This window comes from Bubalus bubalis, chromosome 16 (assembly GCF_019923935.1).
Source record: "Bubalus bubalis isolate 160015118507 breed Murrah chromosome 16, NDDB_SH_1, whole genome shotgun sequence".
Lineage (NCBI taxonomy): Eukaryota > Metazoa > Chordata > Mammalia > Artiodactyla > Bovidae > Bubalus > Bubalus bubalis.
This window is the reverse complement of record NC_059172.1, coordinates 4,914,930-4,935,803: the sequence shown is the minus strand read 5'-3', so window position 1 is coordinate 4,935,803 and position 20,874 is coordinate 4,914,930. Positions and strand designations below refer to the sequence as shown.

Below are 20,874 nucleotides of genomic sequence, written 5' to 3'. Positions count from 1 at the left end.
TTAATTTATTATTTCTGTCATTTATGGGGTTTTCAACATCAATTAAAAATAATCACTACTCTCTTCTCCTTTCTTTAATATTATTTTCTGATGCCTTGAAATGTATACTTACTTAATTTATCATTATTTCCTATTTATTAACTCAAATATTTATAAAGTTATAAAAATTTATTTGAACACCCCTTATAGTTTGTAATGTAATGGTTTGTAAAGTATTATTGTATACATATTTTTCAATTTTGTTTTTAACCAACCAAAGAGTTGTTTAAATGAGAATTTCAGTTTTAAGTGGTAGAATTTTAGGTGTTTTTAACTTCAAGCTTTACTGTTAAATTCTAGATCTACTTCTTTAGATCAGAGAATATTTTCTACACTAGTTCTGATTTTTGGAGTCCATTGTATTTCTGTAATTCTTCCTGGGACATATAAAAAGGACATAGGAAAGAATTAAAAAAAAAAAAGAGGGGGGGAAAGAAAGAAAAAAGGGAGGGAAAGAGGAAGGAAAGAAAGAAAAAGAGAAAGAAAAAGAAGGAACAAAGAAAGATATTTGTCTGATTTCAAGTTATTTTGAAAGGGGAAAATCAGTTATTCCAATAAACCAGACTGTGATGTGTCTAACACAGTATCAATAGCCACAAAAAACCAATTAGAAACAGTGTTTCTAACTGGATTCCCCCACTCTACAAGGAAACTGTAAAAAGACAAAGAAATCTCTAAGTATCTGCTGCTTTCTCACTATGGCTTTTCCTACTTTATTCCTTGCACCTCTTGAGCACTGATTACAGAGATGCTCAGTTGCTGATCTTCTTTTTGCCAGTAACTAAATCTAGAGAGTACCTGCTTCCTTAATTCATACTTGGATTTGTTAAGCAAAGCATGTATTCTATAAAAAGCCCATTCCCACTTATTGAAATGTCTATAGCTTCTGTGCAGTGAGCTAAAGAAGCAAAATAAACCTAAATTTTGATTTTAAGTGTGATTGGTTGGTCGGCTTCCACAATATAGAGTTTCTGTATGTATTTACTCTCATTAATTATATCAAGTAGTTTTTCTATAACTTTATTTAATTTTTTTTTCTCAACTTGATCTTTCATGAACTGGGAGAGGTAAGTTTAACATTTACTATTACAGTACCATTATGCTTTTTTCATCCATGCATTTTGTGATCTTTCACCTTGTAAATAATAAGGCAATATTATTTAATATACAGATTTTTTCATGAATATAGCTACACAATCAAAGTTCTCTATGCAAGGTATTTAAAGATATTACATTAAAGAATGTTTGTATAAAGAGACTTTTCAAAATATTAAAACTTAGAAGCACCTCTATCTTCAGAGATGATTCAGGGTGGTAAATATAAACATCTTTCCTTTCCTCTCAGAAGAGGATTTGCTTACACTTCGGGTGAAGATAAGGTTTCTCTCTGCAAAGCAAATATGAGCAGGTCACCAGCAACCTTAAGTAATATCAGAGTTTCATAATTTTGGGCTTTCTCTCCCAGAGTGCAGAAAAATGCACCCTGTTGCATGGGCTGGTATCATCTGGTTTCTTTTGATACTGTTTGTGTTAGAACTGGATCCATATCACTATGCTTCTATGCTCATAATTCAGTCCACAATTTGGAACTTCTGGAAATGTTGAAGAAGGCAATGAACTCTCATCCTGCCAGTCCTCTCAGTTACAACATCTTATGGTTTAACAAATGAGAGATTGAAAGAAGTATAATAAGTGATCTCAGTCTGTTTTTTTTTTTTTTAACATGCTTGTCAACAGGATGGGTGTGTAATTAATTCTTTTTTTTTTTTTTTTTCCCCTCAAGTTCAAGCTCAGGTATAACTTCTTCTGTTCAACCTCAACTCCTCCAACCTCAAGGCCTCACTTGTGGGTAAATGAGTCCATTCTGTAGCACCAAATTATTCATTGCATGTTATATATGTGTAAGATGGTATTGCTGGAGATTCATGTTATATTTAAAATACAATTTCACCAAAATGAACTGATATGATCTGCATTTGCCTGACTCCTGTGTCAGCTTCCTAGCTGGTTAGAGAACATACAAAGAAAGGACAGATACTACTTCATAATGTCTGCATAGGTATGCAGATTCACTGAAGTGGTTTTCCCCCTTACCTTTCTGCATGTTTTCTCAAAAAATGGCACTTTCAAGTATTCTTTATAAAAGTAAAATAGCTTAGCTATAGACTCACAGTGAGAGTAATAGTACCAGACACCAAAAAATATTTTTGTCCTGAGATTTTTTTATATTATACATATAGAGGGTATTTAAAATTGTTATGCACTTTATTTTCTTGTTCTTTTTTAAGGGCAGGTGTTTGAAAAAAGGGCTCATCAAAAGGTTCAAAAGGAGTATCAAAGATCTTTTCAGACACTTTCTTTTTAATAAACACATGAATTAGAAAATTATTTAATCGCTTAAGATGTTTTCATTAAATTTCATATCCATTGATAATTAAAGAATGCCTTTGGAACTCATGGGGTTCCCCGGTAGCTCAGCTGGTAAAGAATCCTCCTGCAATGCAGAAGACCCTGGTTCTATTTCTGGGTTGGGAAGATCCACTGGAGAAGGGACAAGCTACCTACTCCAGTATTTTGGGGCTTCCCTGGTGGGCTCAGATGGTAAAGAAACCACCTGCAATGTGGGAGACTTCTTTTGGATCCCTGGGTTGGGAAGATCCCTGGAGAAAGGAATGGCTACCCACTTCAGTATTCTGACCTGGAGAATTCTATGGACTGTATAGTCCATGGGATTGCAAAGAGTCAGCACGACTAAGTGACTTTCACTTCACTTGGAACTCACCAAATATTTGAAACACCTTCTGCTGTTGGAAAATAAGAGAGAACTGTTCCTTTCTTGTTGAATCATACTGAGTTAGTAATTGATGTTCAGCCTAGGAACACTTCTTTCCAACCCCTTTTAGGGCTTCTCTTACATCTTGGTTTCTCAGACTGTAGATGATAGGGTTTAACATGGGAATCACAATCCCATAAAAAATGGAAGCCATTTTTTCTTGCTCTTGAGTCTCTAGGGTACCATGGTACACATACATATAAGAGAGTGTTCCATAGAAAATGGTGACTGCTGTCAGGTGGGAGGCACAGGTGGAGAAGGCTTTTTTCCTTCCTGCAGAAGAAGAGATCTTCAGGATGACAGACAAGATAAACATGTAGGAAAAGATGATGACCAATATAGTGAATGTCAAGTTAAACCCCACAAAGGCTGCTAGTACCATGATGCTGAAGTAAATATTGGAGCATGAAAGGGCCAGAATTGGGGGTTCATCACAGAAAAAGTGGTTAATTTTATTGGATTTGCAAAACTTCAGTGAGAAAGTAAAGCCTACATTGACAGAAGCATTCAGGAAACCCATGAAGTATGAACCAGTTAAGAGTTGAATGCAGACTCTTTGGGACATGACAGTTCCATAGCGAAGTGGATTACAGATGGCCACATAACGGTCCACTGCCATAGCCGCCAGAATATAGCAATCACTTGTTACAAAGGTGCCATAGACTAGCAACTGCAGCATACATCCGAAGAATGAGATGGACTTTTCAGTGCTCATCAAATTATGCAACATCTCGAGAGTGATAGCATTGGCATAACCGAGATCAACAAAAGCCAAGTTTTGGAGGAAAAAATACATGAGGGTGTGAAGGGAAGAGTCAGTCTTGATGAGGAGGATCATGCCAATGTTACCCACCAGGGTGACCCCATAGATCACTAGAAATACTATGAAGAGGACATGCCAAGACTTGTGTTGACCAGCGAATCCCAGGAGAATGAATTCAGTTACTTCAGTGCCATTGTTTTGTCCCATGGCTTGTAATGATTACCAGCTGAAAAGTTGCAAAGAAAGAGCAGAGAAAGCTGACTATTGTGATTCTTAAATTCTAGAACTGGAAATAGTACAATATATAACTTCACAGTAGGGCCAGAGAATAATTTCCATGACATAATTGACTTAGATATTTAAAGGTTGAATCTTGATATTTGACTGAGATATTTTTAGTTTGGGGATGTTGTTGTGGACCAAAGGGCATATGTGTTCTCAAAGTGCAGAGTGATGGGTATTTCATAAGTATATCAATCCAGGAACAAATGAGATATACATAAAGAAATACTCTAATTATTCTTTCTTTTATGCTCCCTGGAGATCCAACCAGTCCATTCTGAAGGAGATCAGCCCTGGGATTTCTTTGGAAGGAATGATGCTAAAGCTGAAACTCCAGTACTTTGGCCACCTCATGTGAAGAGTTGACTCATTGGAAAAGACTCTGATGCTGGGAGAGATTGGGGGCAGGAGGAGAAGGGGACGACAGAGGATGAGATGGCTGGATGGCATCACTGACTCGATGGACGTGAGTCTGAGTAAACTCCGGGAGTTGGTGATGGACAGGGAGGCCTGGTGTGCTGTGATTCATGGGGTCGCAAAGAGTCGGACACGACTGAGTGACTGAACTGATCTGATACTTTAATTGGGCTTCCCACCTTGCTCAGTGGGTAAAGAATCTGCCTGCAATGCAGGGGACACAGGAGACATGGGTTCAGCTCCCCTGAAGGAGGGCGTAGCAACCCATTCCAGTACTGTCTGGAGAATCCCATGGACAGAGGAGCCTGGTGGGCAATAGTCCATGGGTCACAAAGAATCAGATGCGACTGAAGCAACTGAGCATGCAAGCATGCTCACATAATTTAATTAGAAATTCTAATTGGTTTAATTATTAATCATTGCATTTGAAATCCATAGAATTCTATATGATCTTGTTTACACTCATGTTTGTATTTTTCCTTTTATCCTTTTCCTTTCCTTAGCAGCTCTTCTCTGCTATGATGGTCTCAATGAAATTGTAGAGTTTCTTATGGAAGTGTCTATCACAGTATTTATAGTTGGTAAAGGATTTATTTTTTATAAAATTTCCAACCTGTTGTGATCCTTTACTTTTGTAAAAACAACGAAAAGTTCTCAGCATTGTGAACATTTTGTGATCATTGAAGCGCCCGATCTCACTTTCAGTAGTTGCCCCATCACAGACTAGAGACAGAGAGTCCAAGGACGGGTGCTGGTCCGTGGACCACACATTGAGTAGCACGGCTCCGTGGTGTCCATGCATCCTAATTTACCGGTGTGATTTCCTAGTGATGGATATCAGACTGCCTACAAGTTGTCTCCACTCCAAATAACCCAGAGTGAAATTTTTGTAGGATGTATTCCTAGAGAAAAAAAATTCGATCTAGAGGTATACTCATATTTAACTTAATCAAGGTTTTTCAGATCACTTTCCATAATGGATGTCCTGATGTACAGTCATACTATTCATGCATGAGGATTCCCATGTCCTCACTTCCGAGTGAAAATTTGTTATTTCCCTAATGTTTTTCTGCCAGGAAAATAGGTACAAAGTGTTGTCTCATTTTTATTCATTTGTCCCCTTTAATTTCAAAAATTTTATTATTGTCTGATATTCTTCTTAGACTTTGGGGGTTCTATTGTTTTGTAAATTGCCTATTTATATTATTTATAAATCCTTCTATTGATTGATTTTATATGTTCTTTGTTTATCTAAGATTGGAATATCTTGTCAGTTTTTGCCTGAAAATTTTTCTCACATTCTGTCATCTATTAATTTTGCTTATCCTTTAGAAAACAGAAATTCTTAAATTTAAAATAACAAGTCTTCATTTATTTGCCTCATGCCTGTTTGTTTGAAAAGTAAACTTAGTTTCCCAGTTCATTTCCCCAGGATAGTAAAATGCAACAATAAAACTTTTTTCATTTTAGGTTGCTGGCATATGGTGTTTATGGCACATCACATTTTATATCATATATATAATTTGATAAATCTTATTCATATTTTCTCAGTATTTTTTTTTAAAGAGGAGGCAGGAAAACAGGATAGAGTAATAGTAGTCACTGTGTGTCTCACTCTGTGTGTGTGTGCAAAATATTTAAATATTTTAAAACCATTATGTGATTTGACTTTTATTAAAAGTTTGTAGATAATAGACCCAGTATATTATAGGTAACTTCTACCAAACATTTTTGAAACGATTAATTCTAATATTTATTTATGTAAATTTGTTTCAAACACATACAAATATCAAAGAGTTAGTATCCAGTGTAAGTAATTTCTATAAATTGCCCCATGGGCAAAATTCACAAATGATATAATCAGGACAACTGTAGAAGGGAAACTTATATTGCAAATAGCAAAATGTCACATATAACAACTCACCAGTAATCAGATGTGTGTATATTAGTACTGCTTTGAAACAGAATTCTACACTTCTCAGTCTAAAATGCAAAGTTTAGGTGAGAATGTAGACTCACATATTTCTGATGTAAAGGTAAATTAGGATAGTCACATTGGAGACAAGTTTGGAAATATTAATCAAATTAAACACATACCTCCCTTTGGTCCATAATTTCCATTATAAGTACATACTTTAACCAAATATGTAACTGAGCCTCCAATGAAAATAGTGATGACTAGGCAGCTTGCAGCAGTTGATCAATACATAGTTCTGTATATGATCAATGATTGTAATGGGTCACTCTAGTTATGGGAAGATGCAATAAGAGGGAATGTTTTCCTGGACCATAGAAGACAGGTGTCCAGAGAACTTTAATTATAAGACTGAGTCCAGTAATAGCACACTGAATGGTCTATCAGTAAAATCTTCTCTGGAACTAGGAAAGAGCCTTAGTAGTGTAGATGGAATGGTCATGAAATGCCTCCCAAAGTATGGTTGAATTTATGACCATTTGGAGAACCTATCAACTACAAACTGGCACTGCCAAGGGCATTTGCCATCTGCCTCCACAATTTCCGTAGATTGAATCCTGTGCTCCTGCAGCTGTTGACCTTGGACATGCCCGGAAGGGAGTTCAGGGTGGAGACTCAGGCATTTTGTGCTCCAGGAAAACTGGTAGAATAGGTCTTTAGGCAGATAGATATTTTCAGGAACTGATTTCATGATCTGAATCCTTGCATCTCCACATGTCCAGGAAAGCACTAAATCCCTTCGTGATGACATCAGCTCCTCATGACAAGCAGAAAACCTCTTATAAAGTAAGCTCTTGATTGTGGTGAACTCCTCCTTCACCAAAAACATATATATTGAGCTTCCCCCACTACCTCTTTGGGGCAGCTTCTCAGAACTATCTAAGGTGCTGTCTCCAGGACTGCAGCCCTTATTTTGCCTCAAATAAAACTTAACTCACACACACACACAACGTACATATTCTAGATAAATTAATGACCACATAAACAAAGATATATAGGCATACTAGACTTATAAATATGTGTACATATGAATGCATACACAGAAGAATGTTCATAGCAGCATTCTTGAACTCAGGAAAAATAAAACTTTTATTAATATTATTTTAAAAAATAATATTAATAAACCAGTGAGCATTCAGTAATCTGGTGCTGTGACATTTATGTAGCTGTATTTCTGAAATGGAAAACTGAGTAATAAAAAGCAAGTTGCCGAAGTTAGATGGTGGCTACATGAATAACTCCTTTGAAAAAACCCTGATGCTGGGAAAGATTGAAGGCAGGAGGAGAAGGGGACGACAGAGGATGAGGTGGTTGGATGGCATCACCGACTCAATGGACATGAGTTTGAGTAAACTCTGGGAGTTGGTGATGAACAGGGAGGCCTGGCATGCTGCAGTCCATGGGGTCGCAAAGAGTTGGACACGACTGAGCGACTGAACTGAACTGAACTGACATGAATGCTTGTTATATTATTTTAAATATACTTTTATGCACCTTAAATATTGTGCAATGACAGAAGTTCCTCACAAAACCCCCACATCCCCATACATCAGTAGAGGGCTCCTTCCTCTGGAGTCAGTAACTCCAGACAGAGCTGTGCCTCCACAGATGCGATGGTCAGTTTGGGATAAGAAGGGGCCTTTAGTGGTGGGGATGGAGTGTATCAAGCCAAACCCCATGACTGATGTTGACAATCTGGCTCTTTCAAACATTTTGAGAAATGAACACAGTGGGATAACTCTGCAGTGAAGGAACAAGAAACAATTCTCTCCTTTCAACTGAGTGAGAGCTAAAGGCCAGTAAGTATGTGAGTTGCCTCCTCAGGTAAATTTGCTGTGAAATAAATTAAATGCAGCACTGTCATGGAGGCTTCCATCCGGTAGGTGAAAGCGCTTGTCAGAGGAAGCTAACATTGATCATAAGTCCATTTAACTAGAATCTTGATGAGATAATGACACTTGCTGTGTTAATTATTTAGAATTCAAATGAAATGTAAGCCATGACATTTTCCAAGTTATGTAAAAATCAGTACAAAGGCACACACACACACACATACACACAACAACCTAAGTTTCTGAACATGCTTAACCTATTCTGAGACCTGCTGCTTTGCAGTTTCATTTGTATTCAGGACTATGCAGTAGAAAGGACCTGAGTTTGAACTCTAGTCCTACAACCTCACAGAGAAAAATGATGTAACTCTACCCCTCAGCCTCAGTTTTACTTTATATAAAATTGGGATCACAGAATTACTTATAAGGTATGATACTCATTGCGACACCATGTACAGCAGCAAAAGTTTGGAAACAGAGTTAAATAAATCAGAATAGATTCATACCATGAATTGTGGGTTCCCCCTGTGGCTCAGACAGTAAAGAATCTGTCTGCAGTGCAGGATACTCAGGTTCAGTCCTTGGGTTGGGAAGATCTCCTGGAGAAGGGCATTGTAACCCACTCCAGTATTCTTGCCTGCAGAATTGCATGAACAAGGAGCCAGGCAGGCTACAGTCCATAGGATCACAAAGAGTCGGACACAACAGAATGACTAACACTTTCACTTTTTCTTTCATGAATCAATAAACAGTCCAAGAAGCATGAGATAAATACATACTCTTATGGAAAGGTGTTCATATCAGAATGCCAAATGAACAAACCAAGTTGCAGAATAGTATGTAAATCTGGACTCTCTTAAAATAATACTTTTTTGTTTTGAACTCACCCTCCTTTAGCTAATTTTCTTTATTTATCCATGAAGAAGCTCTGGAAGGATTCATGTCAAACTTTTAATTGTTATCCTTGGGCATGGGAGTAGATAGAGGAGGTCTTTAAACTGCAGCACTTTTTCATTTTAAAATAATTTTGTTTTATATGATGAATGTGACTTAAAGTGATGTGGTTTATATAAACTCTCCAGCACAGGGCCAGCCATTGAATGGGCACTCAAAACTGGTCATAACACATGCAAATAACACACTAAAATCATGTACTGCTGACTACTAATCATTCATTCATTCATTAAATCTTTTAGTCAATTGTTCATTCATATCCTCAGACAACACTAGCCCAGTTCAAAGATCCCTTACTCCATTTCCACTGTGTCATCAGGGATGAAACGTTTATTCTAGGTCTCAGGGTGAAACTTACTAGAACTTTGACCCTTTTGTTCCACTATTTCTAGCACACACTGGGATGATACATGACTGCTTGAAAAATGTGCTGTGCTCTGGTCTACTTACATGAGCGTTTCATAAAGATTCTCGTTCTGCAACTGGTACGGGCTGTTTGCCCACCAACGTCTCTGTGTGCCTCCTTCTAACTGGGGAGTTTAAAGCTGAAGCCTAAGGGATCAACACTTGTTCCCTTGAGAAGCTGAGCTTCCAGGGGCTGTAATGGAATCAGAATAAACAATGTTCAGTAGTCATTTCTGCTGAAAAACATTCAAGCTTTCTCTAGAGAAGATACATTTAATCATGCTACTGTCACTGGGGACTTTTCTTTGTGTGTTGTCTTGTTACAGAACAACTCCTTTAAAATTGTTTTATTATGAGTCAGGTTGAACAATTTTTATTATGCCTAAGAATATAAGTTCACTTGTAGAAAACTGGTCTCATCACCAAAATCAGAAAAAAATAGAGCTATCTGGAGAAAAGAAAGCCCAAACTGATATAAATTTATAATCAGACAGAGTTACTACTATTTGAATACATTTTTTTGTATTACCACTTTGAGCATTTTTTTAATTTTAAGGAAAAACTGACTCTGACCTCTTTTTTTTTCTAATAATGTTTACATTTTAAAACGAGCCCTGGATAAAGACACTCTTTCTTTCGGTTACACTTTGCACCATGAGAATGCTTCAGTTAACAATCTGTGGAATAAGAGATTTTGAGTAGTCCTTGGCTATCAGGCTGCTAGGGTTACATTTTTAATCAGTAAAAGGAGAAAGCTAGATTCAATGAGTCTGTAACTTCTTGTTGAAGGAAAGTGATTGGCAAAGGCTGGTGAACTGACATTCAATATTCCTCATTTTGAGTAGACCAAAATCCAACTTATGTTTGGCTGTTACTTTTTCAAAAAAGACTCATTTTTCCTTCATAGTAATAGTTTGGGAGTCAAGGTTCACATTTTGTGATTTTCTGTCCCTTCCACATGCTGGTTGCCTCACAGTCTAACCTGTCTGCTCTAGTGCTAGGCACTACACTTCTTCTCAAATCAGGAAAAAGGGTCCCAGAGGGCAGGGTGACAACCGCATACACGCTCTTGGTCAGGAAGACAAAAGCTTTCCCCAAGGCCAGCAGACTTCTACGTACACCTCACAGAGCTCTGACTCTGGGTCCTGCACCACACGTCCGCCATTACTCGATTTCAGTGCACCTGTGGTCAACAGCTCTGCCGGTGTTACTAGTGGCAGGTTTCCTAAGGTATATCCCTGCTTCTCTGCCTCAGGAATATCTCATATGCCATGGAAGACATTGAGTGACCATCAAGCAGTGGGGGAGGAGAAGGGAATAACTGTCTCACGCTCTTGTTTTCCAGAGGGACAGGTGTCTGGGACATGTTACATAGTTAAGTAAAATCCCTCGTGTCACTGAGTTGCAGTTTCCTGGGTGTCAGACAGCTGATATATTCATCCTTTCCATGCTTTGGTCCTTCTATATATCATTCTTCTTGCTCTCTCCCTGTGCTGCTTGGACAGTTCTCTCCCAAAAGTTTAGTACACTGCATAGTAGGAGGGAACTGTCCCTGTAGGACTGCTGTCAGTTCAGACAATAGACAACAGAACAAGGGTCCTCAGAGCCACTCTTACTCATTGCTGTTGTTTAGTCACTAAGTCATGTCTGATCTTTTGTGACCCCCTGGACACCAGCACACCAGACCTCTCTGTCCGTCACTGTCTTTCAGATTTTGCTCAAACTCATGTCCATTGAGTCGGTGATGCCATCCAACCATTTCATCCTCTGTCACCCATTTCTCCTCCTGCCCTCAATGTTTCCTAGCATCAGGGTCTTTTCCAGTGAGTTGGCTCTTCCCATCAAGGGGGCAAAGTATGGAGCTTCAGCATCAGTCCTGCCAATGAACATTTAGGTTTGATTTCCTTTAGGAATGACTGGTCTGATCTCCTTGCACTCCAAGGGATTCTCAAGGGTCTTCTCCAACACCACAGTTTGAAAGCATCAATTCTTAAGCCCTCAATCTTCTTTATAGCCTAACTATCACATGTATACATGTCTATTGGAAAAATGTTAGCTTTGACAAGACAGACCTTTGTTGTCAAAGTGAGGTCTATGCTTTTTAATATGCTGCTTGGTTTGTCATAGCTTTTTTCCAAGGGGCAGTTCAGTTCAGTTCAGCTCAGTTGCTCAGTCATATCCAACCCTTTGCAAACCCATGAATCGCAGCATGCCAGGTCTCCCTTTCCATCACCAACTCCCGGAGTTCACCCAGACTCACATCCATTGAGTCAGTGATGTCACCCTACCATCTCATCCTCTGTCGTCCCCTTCTCCTCCTGCCCCCGATCTCTCCCAGCATCAGAGTCTTTTCCAATGAGTCAACTCTTCACATGAGGTGGACAAAGTACTGGAGTTCCAGCTTTACCATCATTCCTTCCAAAGAACACCCAGCGCTGATCTCCGTCAGAATGGACTAGTTGGATCTCCTTGCAGTACAAGGGACTCTCAAGAGTCCTTTCCAACACCATGGTTCAAAAGCATCAATTCTCCAGTGCTCAGCCTTCTTCACAGTCCAACTCTCACATCCATACATGACCACTGGAAAAACCATAGCCTTGACTAGACAGACCTTTGTTGGCAAAGTAATGTCTCTGCTTTTGAATATGCTATCTAGGTTGGTCATAACTTTCCTTCCAAGGAGTAAGCATCTTTTAATTTCATGGCTGCAGTCATCATCTGTAGTCATTTTGGAGCCCAGAAAAATAAAGTCTGACACTGCTTCCACTGTTTCCCCATCTATTTCCCATGAAGTGATGGGACCGGATGTCATGATCTTCGTTTTCTGAATGTTGAGCTTTAAGCCAACTTTTTCACCCTCCACTTTCATGTTCATCAAGAGGCTTTTTAGTTCCTCTTCACTTTCTGCCATAAGGGTGGTGTTATCTGCATATCTGAGGTTATTGATATTTTTCCCAGCAATCTTGATTCCAGTTTGTGTTTCTTCCAGTCCAGGGTTTCTTATGATGTACTCTGCATATAAGTTATATAAGTAGGGTGACAATATACAGCCTTGACATACTCCTTTCCCCATTTGGAACCAGTCTGTTGTTCCATGTCCAGTTCTAACTGTTGTTTCCTGATGTGCATACAGGTTTCTCAAGAGGCAGGTCAGGTAGTCTGGTATTCCCATCTGTTTCAGAGTTTTCCACAGTTTATTGTGATCCACACAGTCAAAGGCTTTGGCATAGTCAATAAAGCAGAAATAGATGTTTTTCTGGAACTCTCTTGCTTTTTCCATGATCCAGCGGTTGTTGGCAATTTGATCTCTGGTTCCTCTGCCTTTTCTAAAACCAGCTTGAACAGCAGGAAGTTCATGGTTCACATATTGCTGAAGCCTGGCTTGGAGAATTTTTAGCATTACTTTACTAGCATGTGAGATGAGTGCAATTGTGCAGTAGTTTGAGCATTCTTTGGCATTGAGTTTTTTAGGGATTGGAATGAAAATTTACCTCTTCCAGTCCTGTGGCCATTGCTGAGTTTTCCAAATTTGCTGGCATATTGAGTGCAGCACTTTCACTGCAATATCTTTCAGGATTCGAAATAGCTCAACTGGAATTCCATCACCTCTACTAGCTTTGTTCGTAGTGACGCTTCCTAAGGCCCACTTGACTTCACATTCCAGGATGTCTGGCTCTAGGTGAGTGTGAGTGATCACACCATCATGATTATCTTGGTTGTGAAGATCTTTTTTGTACCGTTCTTCTGTGTATTCTTGCCACCTCTTCTTAATACTAGCATGTAGCACAGGTTAAAATCCCCTTTCCCTTCAAGGGTAAGTGTCACTACAAGATTGTCTTGTCGCTCTGCTAGCTCTATTGCAGAAAGCCTTAGGGACCATCATGGCTGCCAGAGAGAAGGAAGCTTTGTTTCCTCTACCAGTTTGAAATACATTTCTTAACAAATTCAGTGATATATCTGACCTAGGTTTGGTTTAAAGACCTTCCTATGAATCTCCCTGAAGATTAAGCATTTTTGCAAAACATCAGCTTATCTGATTATTCAAACCTTAAAAGGTAAGTTTAAAGATATGACCACAATATGTTGACAAAGAACTTTAATAAAGTTGCTCTGATAAAACCAGAATTATGGCTGATGGATTATACCAGAACATATCTACAATTCAGAAACTTTATATAATTTCTAGAACTTCTACAGTAATAACATTTACCCACACAGTATAATCTTAGAAATTTTACCACTCCTTGGACAATATTTTAAATGTAATTCAACATACCAAATAAAATTGATTAAATATTCCTCCTTGAGATGCCTTAAAAAAAGTGAAAGTCACTCAAGGGCACCCTAACAAACCTTGAAGTTAGCTGGCAGTCAAAAGAAGTTTAATTAGCATTTGATATTTGGGAAGTTTGTCAAAAAGTTTCAAAACACTTGGTCAAATAAGATCATTGATCGCTGTAAGACATTAAAAATAGAGTCTAAAGGTTAAGTAAATTATGGCACAAAATCTGGTACTCAATAATAACTTAAAAAATGGATGACTAAAGGATAAATGCAGTGAAATTAGTTAATACTGCCATCACCTATGTCTTCACTAGAAATCTTGTAAAATATTTGAGCCCAAATTCCTCCAAGTTGCTCCTCCCAATGTGAATCTTTGTTTGGTGGTTGAAGGTTTTGTAGGAAACCTGAAATACTCATAACTTTAGGCTCAAAGGAGCTTCCTCCGAAAATACATATTAGTATTATCTCATCTTGGGAGATTAAATCTCTTTTAAAACAGCATTTTTATCTAGTGCTGGCTGCATGGAAACTTCCCAGAAGTATAAGTTTCTGGAGCGCTGCTTATTCTGGCAACAAAAGAGAAAGCCTTAATTAGTAGAATATAGGCAACTATTTTCTGACAAGGAGGCACATCTCAGAACTGTAAGTCAGTACAGCAGTGCTGAACTGTGATGCTGAAGCTGATGGTGAGCGCCTCAGGAAAGCAGTCTCAACCTTGGGAATGACTGCTCTTTTAAAGCAAAAAGACCAGCACCTGACACCATTTGTAAGTCTAAACATCCCACGCTGTTAGTCACTGCAAGATTGATTCCTGGTCGAATGTTTGTCTTCTTTCTATTATAAATTTTATAAATGAAGAAAATTTTAAAGAAAAAAATAAAATCACTAGCCACTCAAAGAGAGTCAGCATTAAAATCTGGAGAGTTTCCCTCTTGTCATTTTTCTATGTATATTTTAAAATAATTATATTTCTGTATTATATGTAAAGATTTTACATTTTGATATTTTTCCAACTTAATATGATAATACACCATTTCTCCATTTTTTTTGCAAGTTATCCATATATATTAGCAGAATCCGATTACCTAAGTTTAATTTCATCCTGACCATGCATAAAACTCATTTTTTACTCAAAACATATATACTATTTTCCTACTATATACTGATAACTTTTTCCTTTATTCTTAGTAGGTTTAATTACATATTTAGATTAGAATCCTCGACTCTTAAACACCTTAATTTTTATTGAAAGCCAAGAGGAAAGTAATTGTGAACTGTTTTTCATACCAGCATTTTCTGATTGGAAACTTAGGCTTTAGTTTTCCTCTCCTAAGAAGGCAAAGGTTGTTGTGATTAAAAACTTAGATCTGTGGTAAATCCAAGCGGTAAACTTAGTTTTGCCTAGCAACCAATGTTCCAATATTTTATCCTACTTGAAATGACCCAGACAGTCAATTAATCATCACCATTTAACTCAGTTCAGTTTCAAGTTACCAAAATCTGGAGAGGTTATTTTAGATAGACTTAATGTTTCATTATATCAAGGTTTTGATATTTTCTTGCTGATAAATTTGTAACAGATATAAGGTCCTATTTGACATGTAACAAACCTATATACAATAGTGTTACAATTAGCAAAACAACAGACTTAAGCTAGCAATACCAAATATTAATTTGGTACTAAATACTTCCCAAATCATGAGGACTTGAAATTCTTTTTGGCCTTATTTCTAAATACTACCAAGTATTTAATTTGTAAGCACTTACTTTTGAATTAGTTAAATAGAGCTCATTTACAAGTTAACTCAGAAGTTTTATAACCAAAAATGTTCCAGTTCTGGAGACTGAAACTCAAGTAGCTGCATTCAGGAAACAAAATTGAGTTTCCCATAGCTGGCACACTTATACACAAGACTAACATACACAAAGAACAGAATCTAATTCCTGCAGGATAAAAACAGAAGGATGAAGTTCAACAATTTCTTTAACAAAAGTCTATCTTTTTAACAACAAACAACATTCAAATGGAAAGGTAGGGAATCACGACCACATGTGTGGTGGCAATTCACCTGGCAAACACAAAACCAAACAGTTGGAATAAGTTAAATTTACTTAGCTTCATGCTTTCTCCTAGAAATATTTTTATTTTCTCAGAGTCAGAATTCTGAAAAAAAAGTATTTCCACAAGCCAGCTTTCTCCAACTGCATGCATAAAAAGAACAAGTTTTGGAATTTCTAAAGTTTCATCTTAATCACTTTTTTCCTCTGGAGTCTAAAGAATATAGTGGCCATGCAATGTTTAAAAGCTTATTTCTTACACAGAAAGTGAAGAGGAACTAAAAAGCCTCTTGATGAAAGTGAAAGAGGAGAGTGAAAAAGTTGGCTTAAAGCTCAAAATTCAGAAAATGAAGATCATGGCATCTGGTCCCATCACTTCATGGGAAATACATGGGGAAACAGTGGAAACAGTGTCAGAGTTTATTTTTCTGGGCTCCAAAATCACTGCAGATGGTGACTGCAGCCATGAAATTAAAAGACACTTACTCCTTGGAAGGAAAGTTATGACCAACCTAGATAGCATATTCAAAAGCAGAGACATTACTTTGCCAACAATGTCTGTCTAGTCAAGGCTATGGTTTTTCCAGTGGTCATGTATGGATGTGAAAGTTGGACTCTGAAGAAGGCTGAGTGCTGAAGAATTGATGCTTTTGAACTGTGGTGTTGGAGAGGACTCTTGAGAGTCCCTTGGACTGCAAGGAGATCCAACCAGTCGGTTCTAAAGGAGATCAGCCCTGGGTGTTCTTTGGAAGGAATGATGGTAAAGCTGGAACTCCAGTACTTTGGCCACCTCATGCGAAGAGTTGACTCATTGGAAAAGACTCTGATGCTGGGAGGGATTGGGGGCAGGAGGAGAAGGGGATGACAGAGGATGAGATGGCTGGATGGCATCACCGACTCCATGGACGTGAGTTTGCGTGAACTCTGGGAGATGGTGATGGACAGGGAGGCCTGGCATGCTGCGATTCATGGGGTCGCAGAGAGTCAGACATGACTGAGCAACTGAACTGAACTGAAGGGAACCAAAAGATTGAATACAGCTCTGATTAGCATGTTCATTCAGAAAACGAAGTGTGTGCTAAGTCGCTTCAGTCACGTCCAACTCTTTGCATCACTATGGACTGTAGCCAGCCAGGTTCCTCTGTCCATGGGCTTCTCCAGGCAAGAATACTGGAGTGGGTTAGCCATGGCCTCCTCCAGGGAATCTTCCAGATCCAGGGATAGAACCTGTGTCTCCTATCACTGTGGCTCCTGCACTGTAGGTGAATTCTTTACCACTGAGCTAGTGGGGAAGCTAGATTATCAAGACAGGTGTTAGCAAATACCAAACAAACAAATGCAAAGCAAAATAATCTCTCTGGATTATAGTTCTGTACTATCAAATATCGACAAAGGACAGAAATTGTATGGACCTAATGCATTAGAGAAGGAAATGGCAACCCACTCCAGCGTTCTTTCCTGGAGAATCCCAGGGACGCAGGAGCCCGGTAGGCTGCCGTCTGAGGGGTCATACAGAGTCGGACACCACTGAAGTGATTTAGCAGCAGCAGCAACAGAAGCAGACGATATTAAGAAGAGGTGGCAAGAATACACAGAAGAACTGTACAAAAAAGATCTTCACGACCAAGATAATCATGACGGTGTGATCACTCACACTCACCTAGAGCCAGATATCCTGGAATGTGAAGTCAAGCAGGCCTTAGAAAGCATCACTATGAACAAAGCTAATGGAGGTGATGGAATTCCAGTTGAGCTATTTCGAATCCTGAAAGATGTTGCTGTGAAAGTGCTGCACGCAATATGCCAGCAAATTTGGAAAACTCAGCAGTGGCCACAGGACTGGAAAAGGTCAGTTTTCATTCCAATTCCAAAGAAGGGCAATGCCAAAGAATGCTCAAACTACCACACAATTGCACTCATCTCACACACTAGTAAAGTAATGCTAAAAATTCTCCAAGCCAGGCTTCAGCAATATGTGAACTGTGAACTTCCAGAGGTTCAAGCTGGTTTTAGAAAAGGCAGAGGAACCAGAGTTCAAATTGCCAATATCCGCTGGATCATGGAAAAAGCAAGAGAGTTCCAGAAAAACATCTACTTCTGCTTTATTGACTATGCCAAAGCCTTTGACTGTGTGGATCACAATAAACTGTGGAAAATTCTGAAAGAGATGGGAATACCAGACACTTGACCTGCCTCTTGAGAAACCTATATGCAGGTCAGGAAACAACAGTTAGAACTGCACATGGAACAACAGACTGGCTCAAAATAGGAAAAGGAGTAAGTCAAGGCTGTATACTGTCACCCTGCTTATTTAACTTATATGCAGAGTAGATTATGAGAAACCCTGGACTGGAAGAAGCACAAGCTGGAAACAAGATTGCTGGGAGAAGTATCAATAACCTCAGATATGCAGATGACACCACCCTTATGGCAGAAAGTGAAGAGGAACTAAAAAGCCTCTTGATGAAAGTGAAAGTGGAGAGTGAAAAAGTTGGCTTAAAGCTCAACATTCAGAAAACGAAGATCATGGCATCTGGTCCCATCACTTCATGGGAAATAGATGGGGAAACAGTGGAAGCAGTGTCAGACTTTAGTTTTCTGGGCTCCAAAATCACTGCTGATGGTGATTGCAGCCATGAAATTAAAAGACGCTTACTCCTTGGAAGGAAAGTTATGACCAACCTAGATAGCATATTCAAAAACAGAGACATTACTTTGCCAACAAAGGTCCGTCTAGTCAAGGCTATGGTTTTTTCAGTGGTCATGTATGGATGTGAGAGTTGGACTGTGAAGAAGGCTGAGCGCTGAAGAATTGATGCTTTTGAACTGTGGTGTTGGAGAAGACTCTTGAGAGTCCCTTGGACTGCAGGGAGATCCAACCAGTCCATTCTAAAGGAGATCAGCCCTGGGTGTTCTTTGGAAGGAATGATGGTAAAGCTGAAACTCCAGTACTTTGGCCACCTCATGTGAAGAGTTGACTCATTGGAAAAGACTCTGATGCTGGGAGGGATTGGGGGCAGGATGAAAAGGGGATGACAGAGGATGAGATGACTGGATGGCATCACGGACTCGATGAATGTGAGTCTGAGTGAACTCTGAGAGTTGGTGATGGACAAGGAGGCCTGGTGTGCTGTGACTCATGGGGTTGCAAAGAGTCAGACACGACTGAGCGACTGAACTGAACTGAGGGATTATATAACAACAGTGTATCCTGCTTGAGGACAGTTTTTCCTTCCTGAAAACCTTCTGATTAATCCTGATATATTAGAATGTATGTTATGGGAATGGGTCTGGTAGGATCTTCTTGCTAAATTCTAGTCCTGTTATCCTAAAATGTTAATTGTGGGAGTGGGTCTGGTAAAATTTTCACAAACTTGAGATATTCTTTTGATTTATTGTAGTAACTAATTTAAAAAGTATATAATTCCCTTGCTAAAGACTAGTGAGGTGGGCACTCTCCATTCTCCCTTCTGATGTCTATGTCAGAGGCTTTCTCTGTCCCTTTTTCACTTTAATAAAACTTCTGCCATGCAAAAACTCTGAGTGATCAAGCCTGGTCTCTGGTCCTGAAGCTAAATCTTCTGCGGAGATCACAAATCCGATATTGTTCACCATAAGCTATCAATACCTGGTGTTGTCACACGCAAGCTTTATTATTCAAAGATGTCTCAACTAGCCAATGCTAGTACTGATTCACACACATGCAGCATACACATAACAAGCATGGTCCCACAGACAAAAGGACAAACTGAGTGGCTCAACGCAAACACACACACACACACACAAACAACAAATAAGCTGTAGTTGCACAGACAGAAAATCAGAAAGCTGTAGTCTAAAATTCCACTTCCGCTCCCAGATGGAGGTCTCCAAACAGTGGCTCAGCTCTCAAAGGAGAACAGACGCAAAGTAGCTCACTTCCTGCAATGGAAGCAGCCCAGATGGAGTGGAGAGAATTCCCAGCCTGCACTAGCTGGAGTGACTTACCCCAGGTGACACCAGACGTGGACTATAGTTCTGGACATTTCTCTGCCCGAACAGACTCATGCTTTGGGAGAGCCGGCACCTGTCCTGGAGAGTCCTTCCCAGTTCCCGAGAGCAAAAGGAACTCCCGCAGCTGCTGGGCACTTGGGAAAGGGTGGCCTCCAGCCAGGGTCAACCTGCCCCAGGCACGTGTCCTACAGCAGTCGCCATAAATAGTTACTGAAAACACAAGTTCATGTGCCCGATGCACAGTGAGGCCAAACACTAAACCACTGGAATTTGGAACAGAGAAAGGTTGATTACAGGACCATGCAAAGAGTTGGGTGGCTCATGCCCTAAGACCCCCAAAGTTACTAAAGCTTTCAGCAAAGCCCTTTTATTTTTTTATTTTTATTTTTTTAAATTTTATTTTATTGTATTTATTTTTTTAATTTTAATTTTATTTTATTTTTAAACTTTACAATATTGTATTGGTTTTGCCATATATCAACATGAATCCACCCCAGGTATACACGTGTTCCCCATCCTGAACCCTCCTCCCTTTTAAAAGCAAGAGGGGAGGGAGGGTTGCCGTTAGTTGTTGCAAACTTGTTGGTGTCAGATCCTTTGTTCTCGAAGTCAGCTCATGGTCAAGAAACGATGTTTCTGTAACTCTCTACCAAATGAATGTTATGCTTTGTCCTGCCCAGAAAGGGTAAGATCCCAAGGCATAATTTCACCCTCCAATGTCCCAGTCCAGGCGAAGAGGAGGCAGATATCTGTCGGCAGCTCCCTCAGGGCCAGGTCCCCGGACTCTGCCCAGCTGTCATTGCTGAGGGAGCCAGGGGCCCAACCCAACTGGTCCTCACGTTCCTCAGGCCACCACAGGGGAGAGACCACAGACGGGACCTAGGCAGACTGCCACTGCTGATCAGGTAGCCGCGGCCATGACGGGGGAGAGGGTCACCGCTTCCTCGAGGCCTGGGTCAAGGCTGGCCAGTGGCCTTGGTGAGGCCTCTGACACCCTACAGAACACAGCTCCCGGCCTGTCCTCTGGCCCGGTGGGCCC

The 20,874-nt window shown here is 39.5% G+C and overlaps 1 protein-coding gene across 1 annotated transcript; it reads right to left on the bottom strand.

Annotated features, from left to right (window-relative positions):
- Positions 1-2,912: 2,912 nt before the first annotated feature.
- Positions 2,913-3,842, bottom strand: LOC112579606 (putative olfactory receptor 5AK3). The gene has a single exon (XM_025266326.3). It carries the CDS (start codon positions 3,840-3,842, stop codon positions 2,913-2,915), a length of 930 nt encoding a protein of 309 aa, XP_025122111.3.
- Between the last annotated feature and the right edge of the window lie 17,032 nt (positions 3,843-20,874).

Coding starts and splice junctions, on each gene's coding strand:
- LOC112579606 (XM_025266326.3), bottom strand. CDS start 3,842: ATGGGACAAAACAATGGCACTGAAGTAACTGAATTCATTCTCCTGGGA.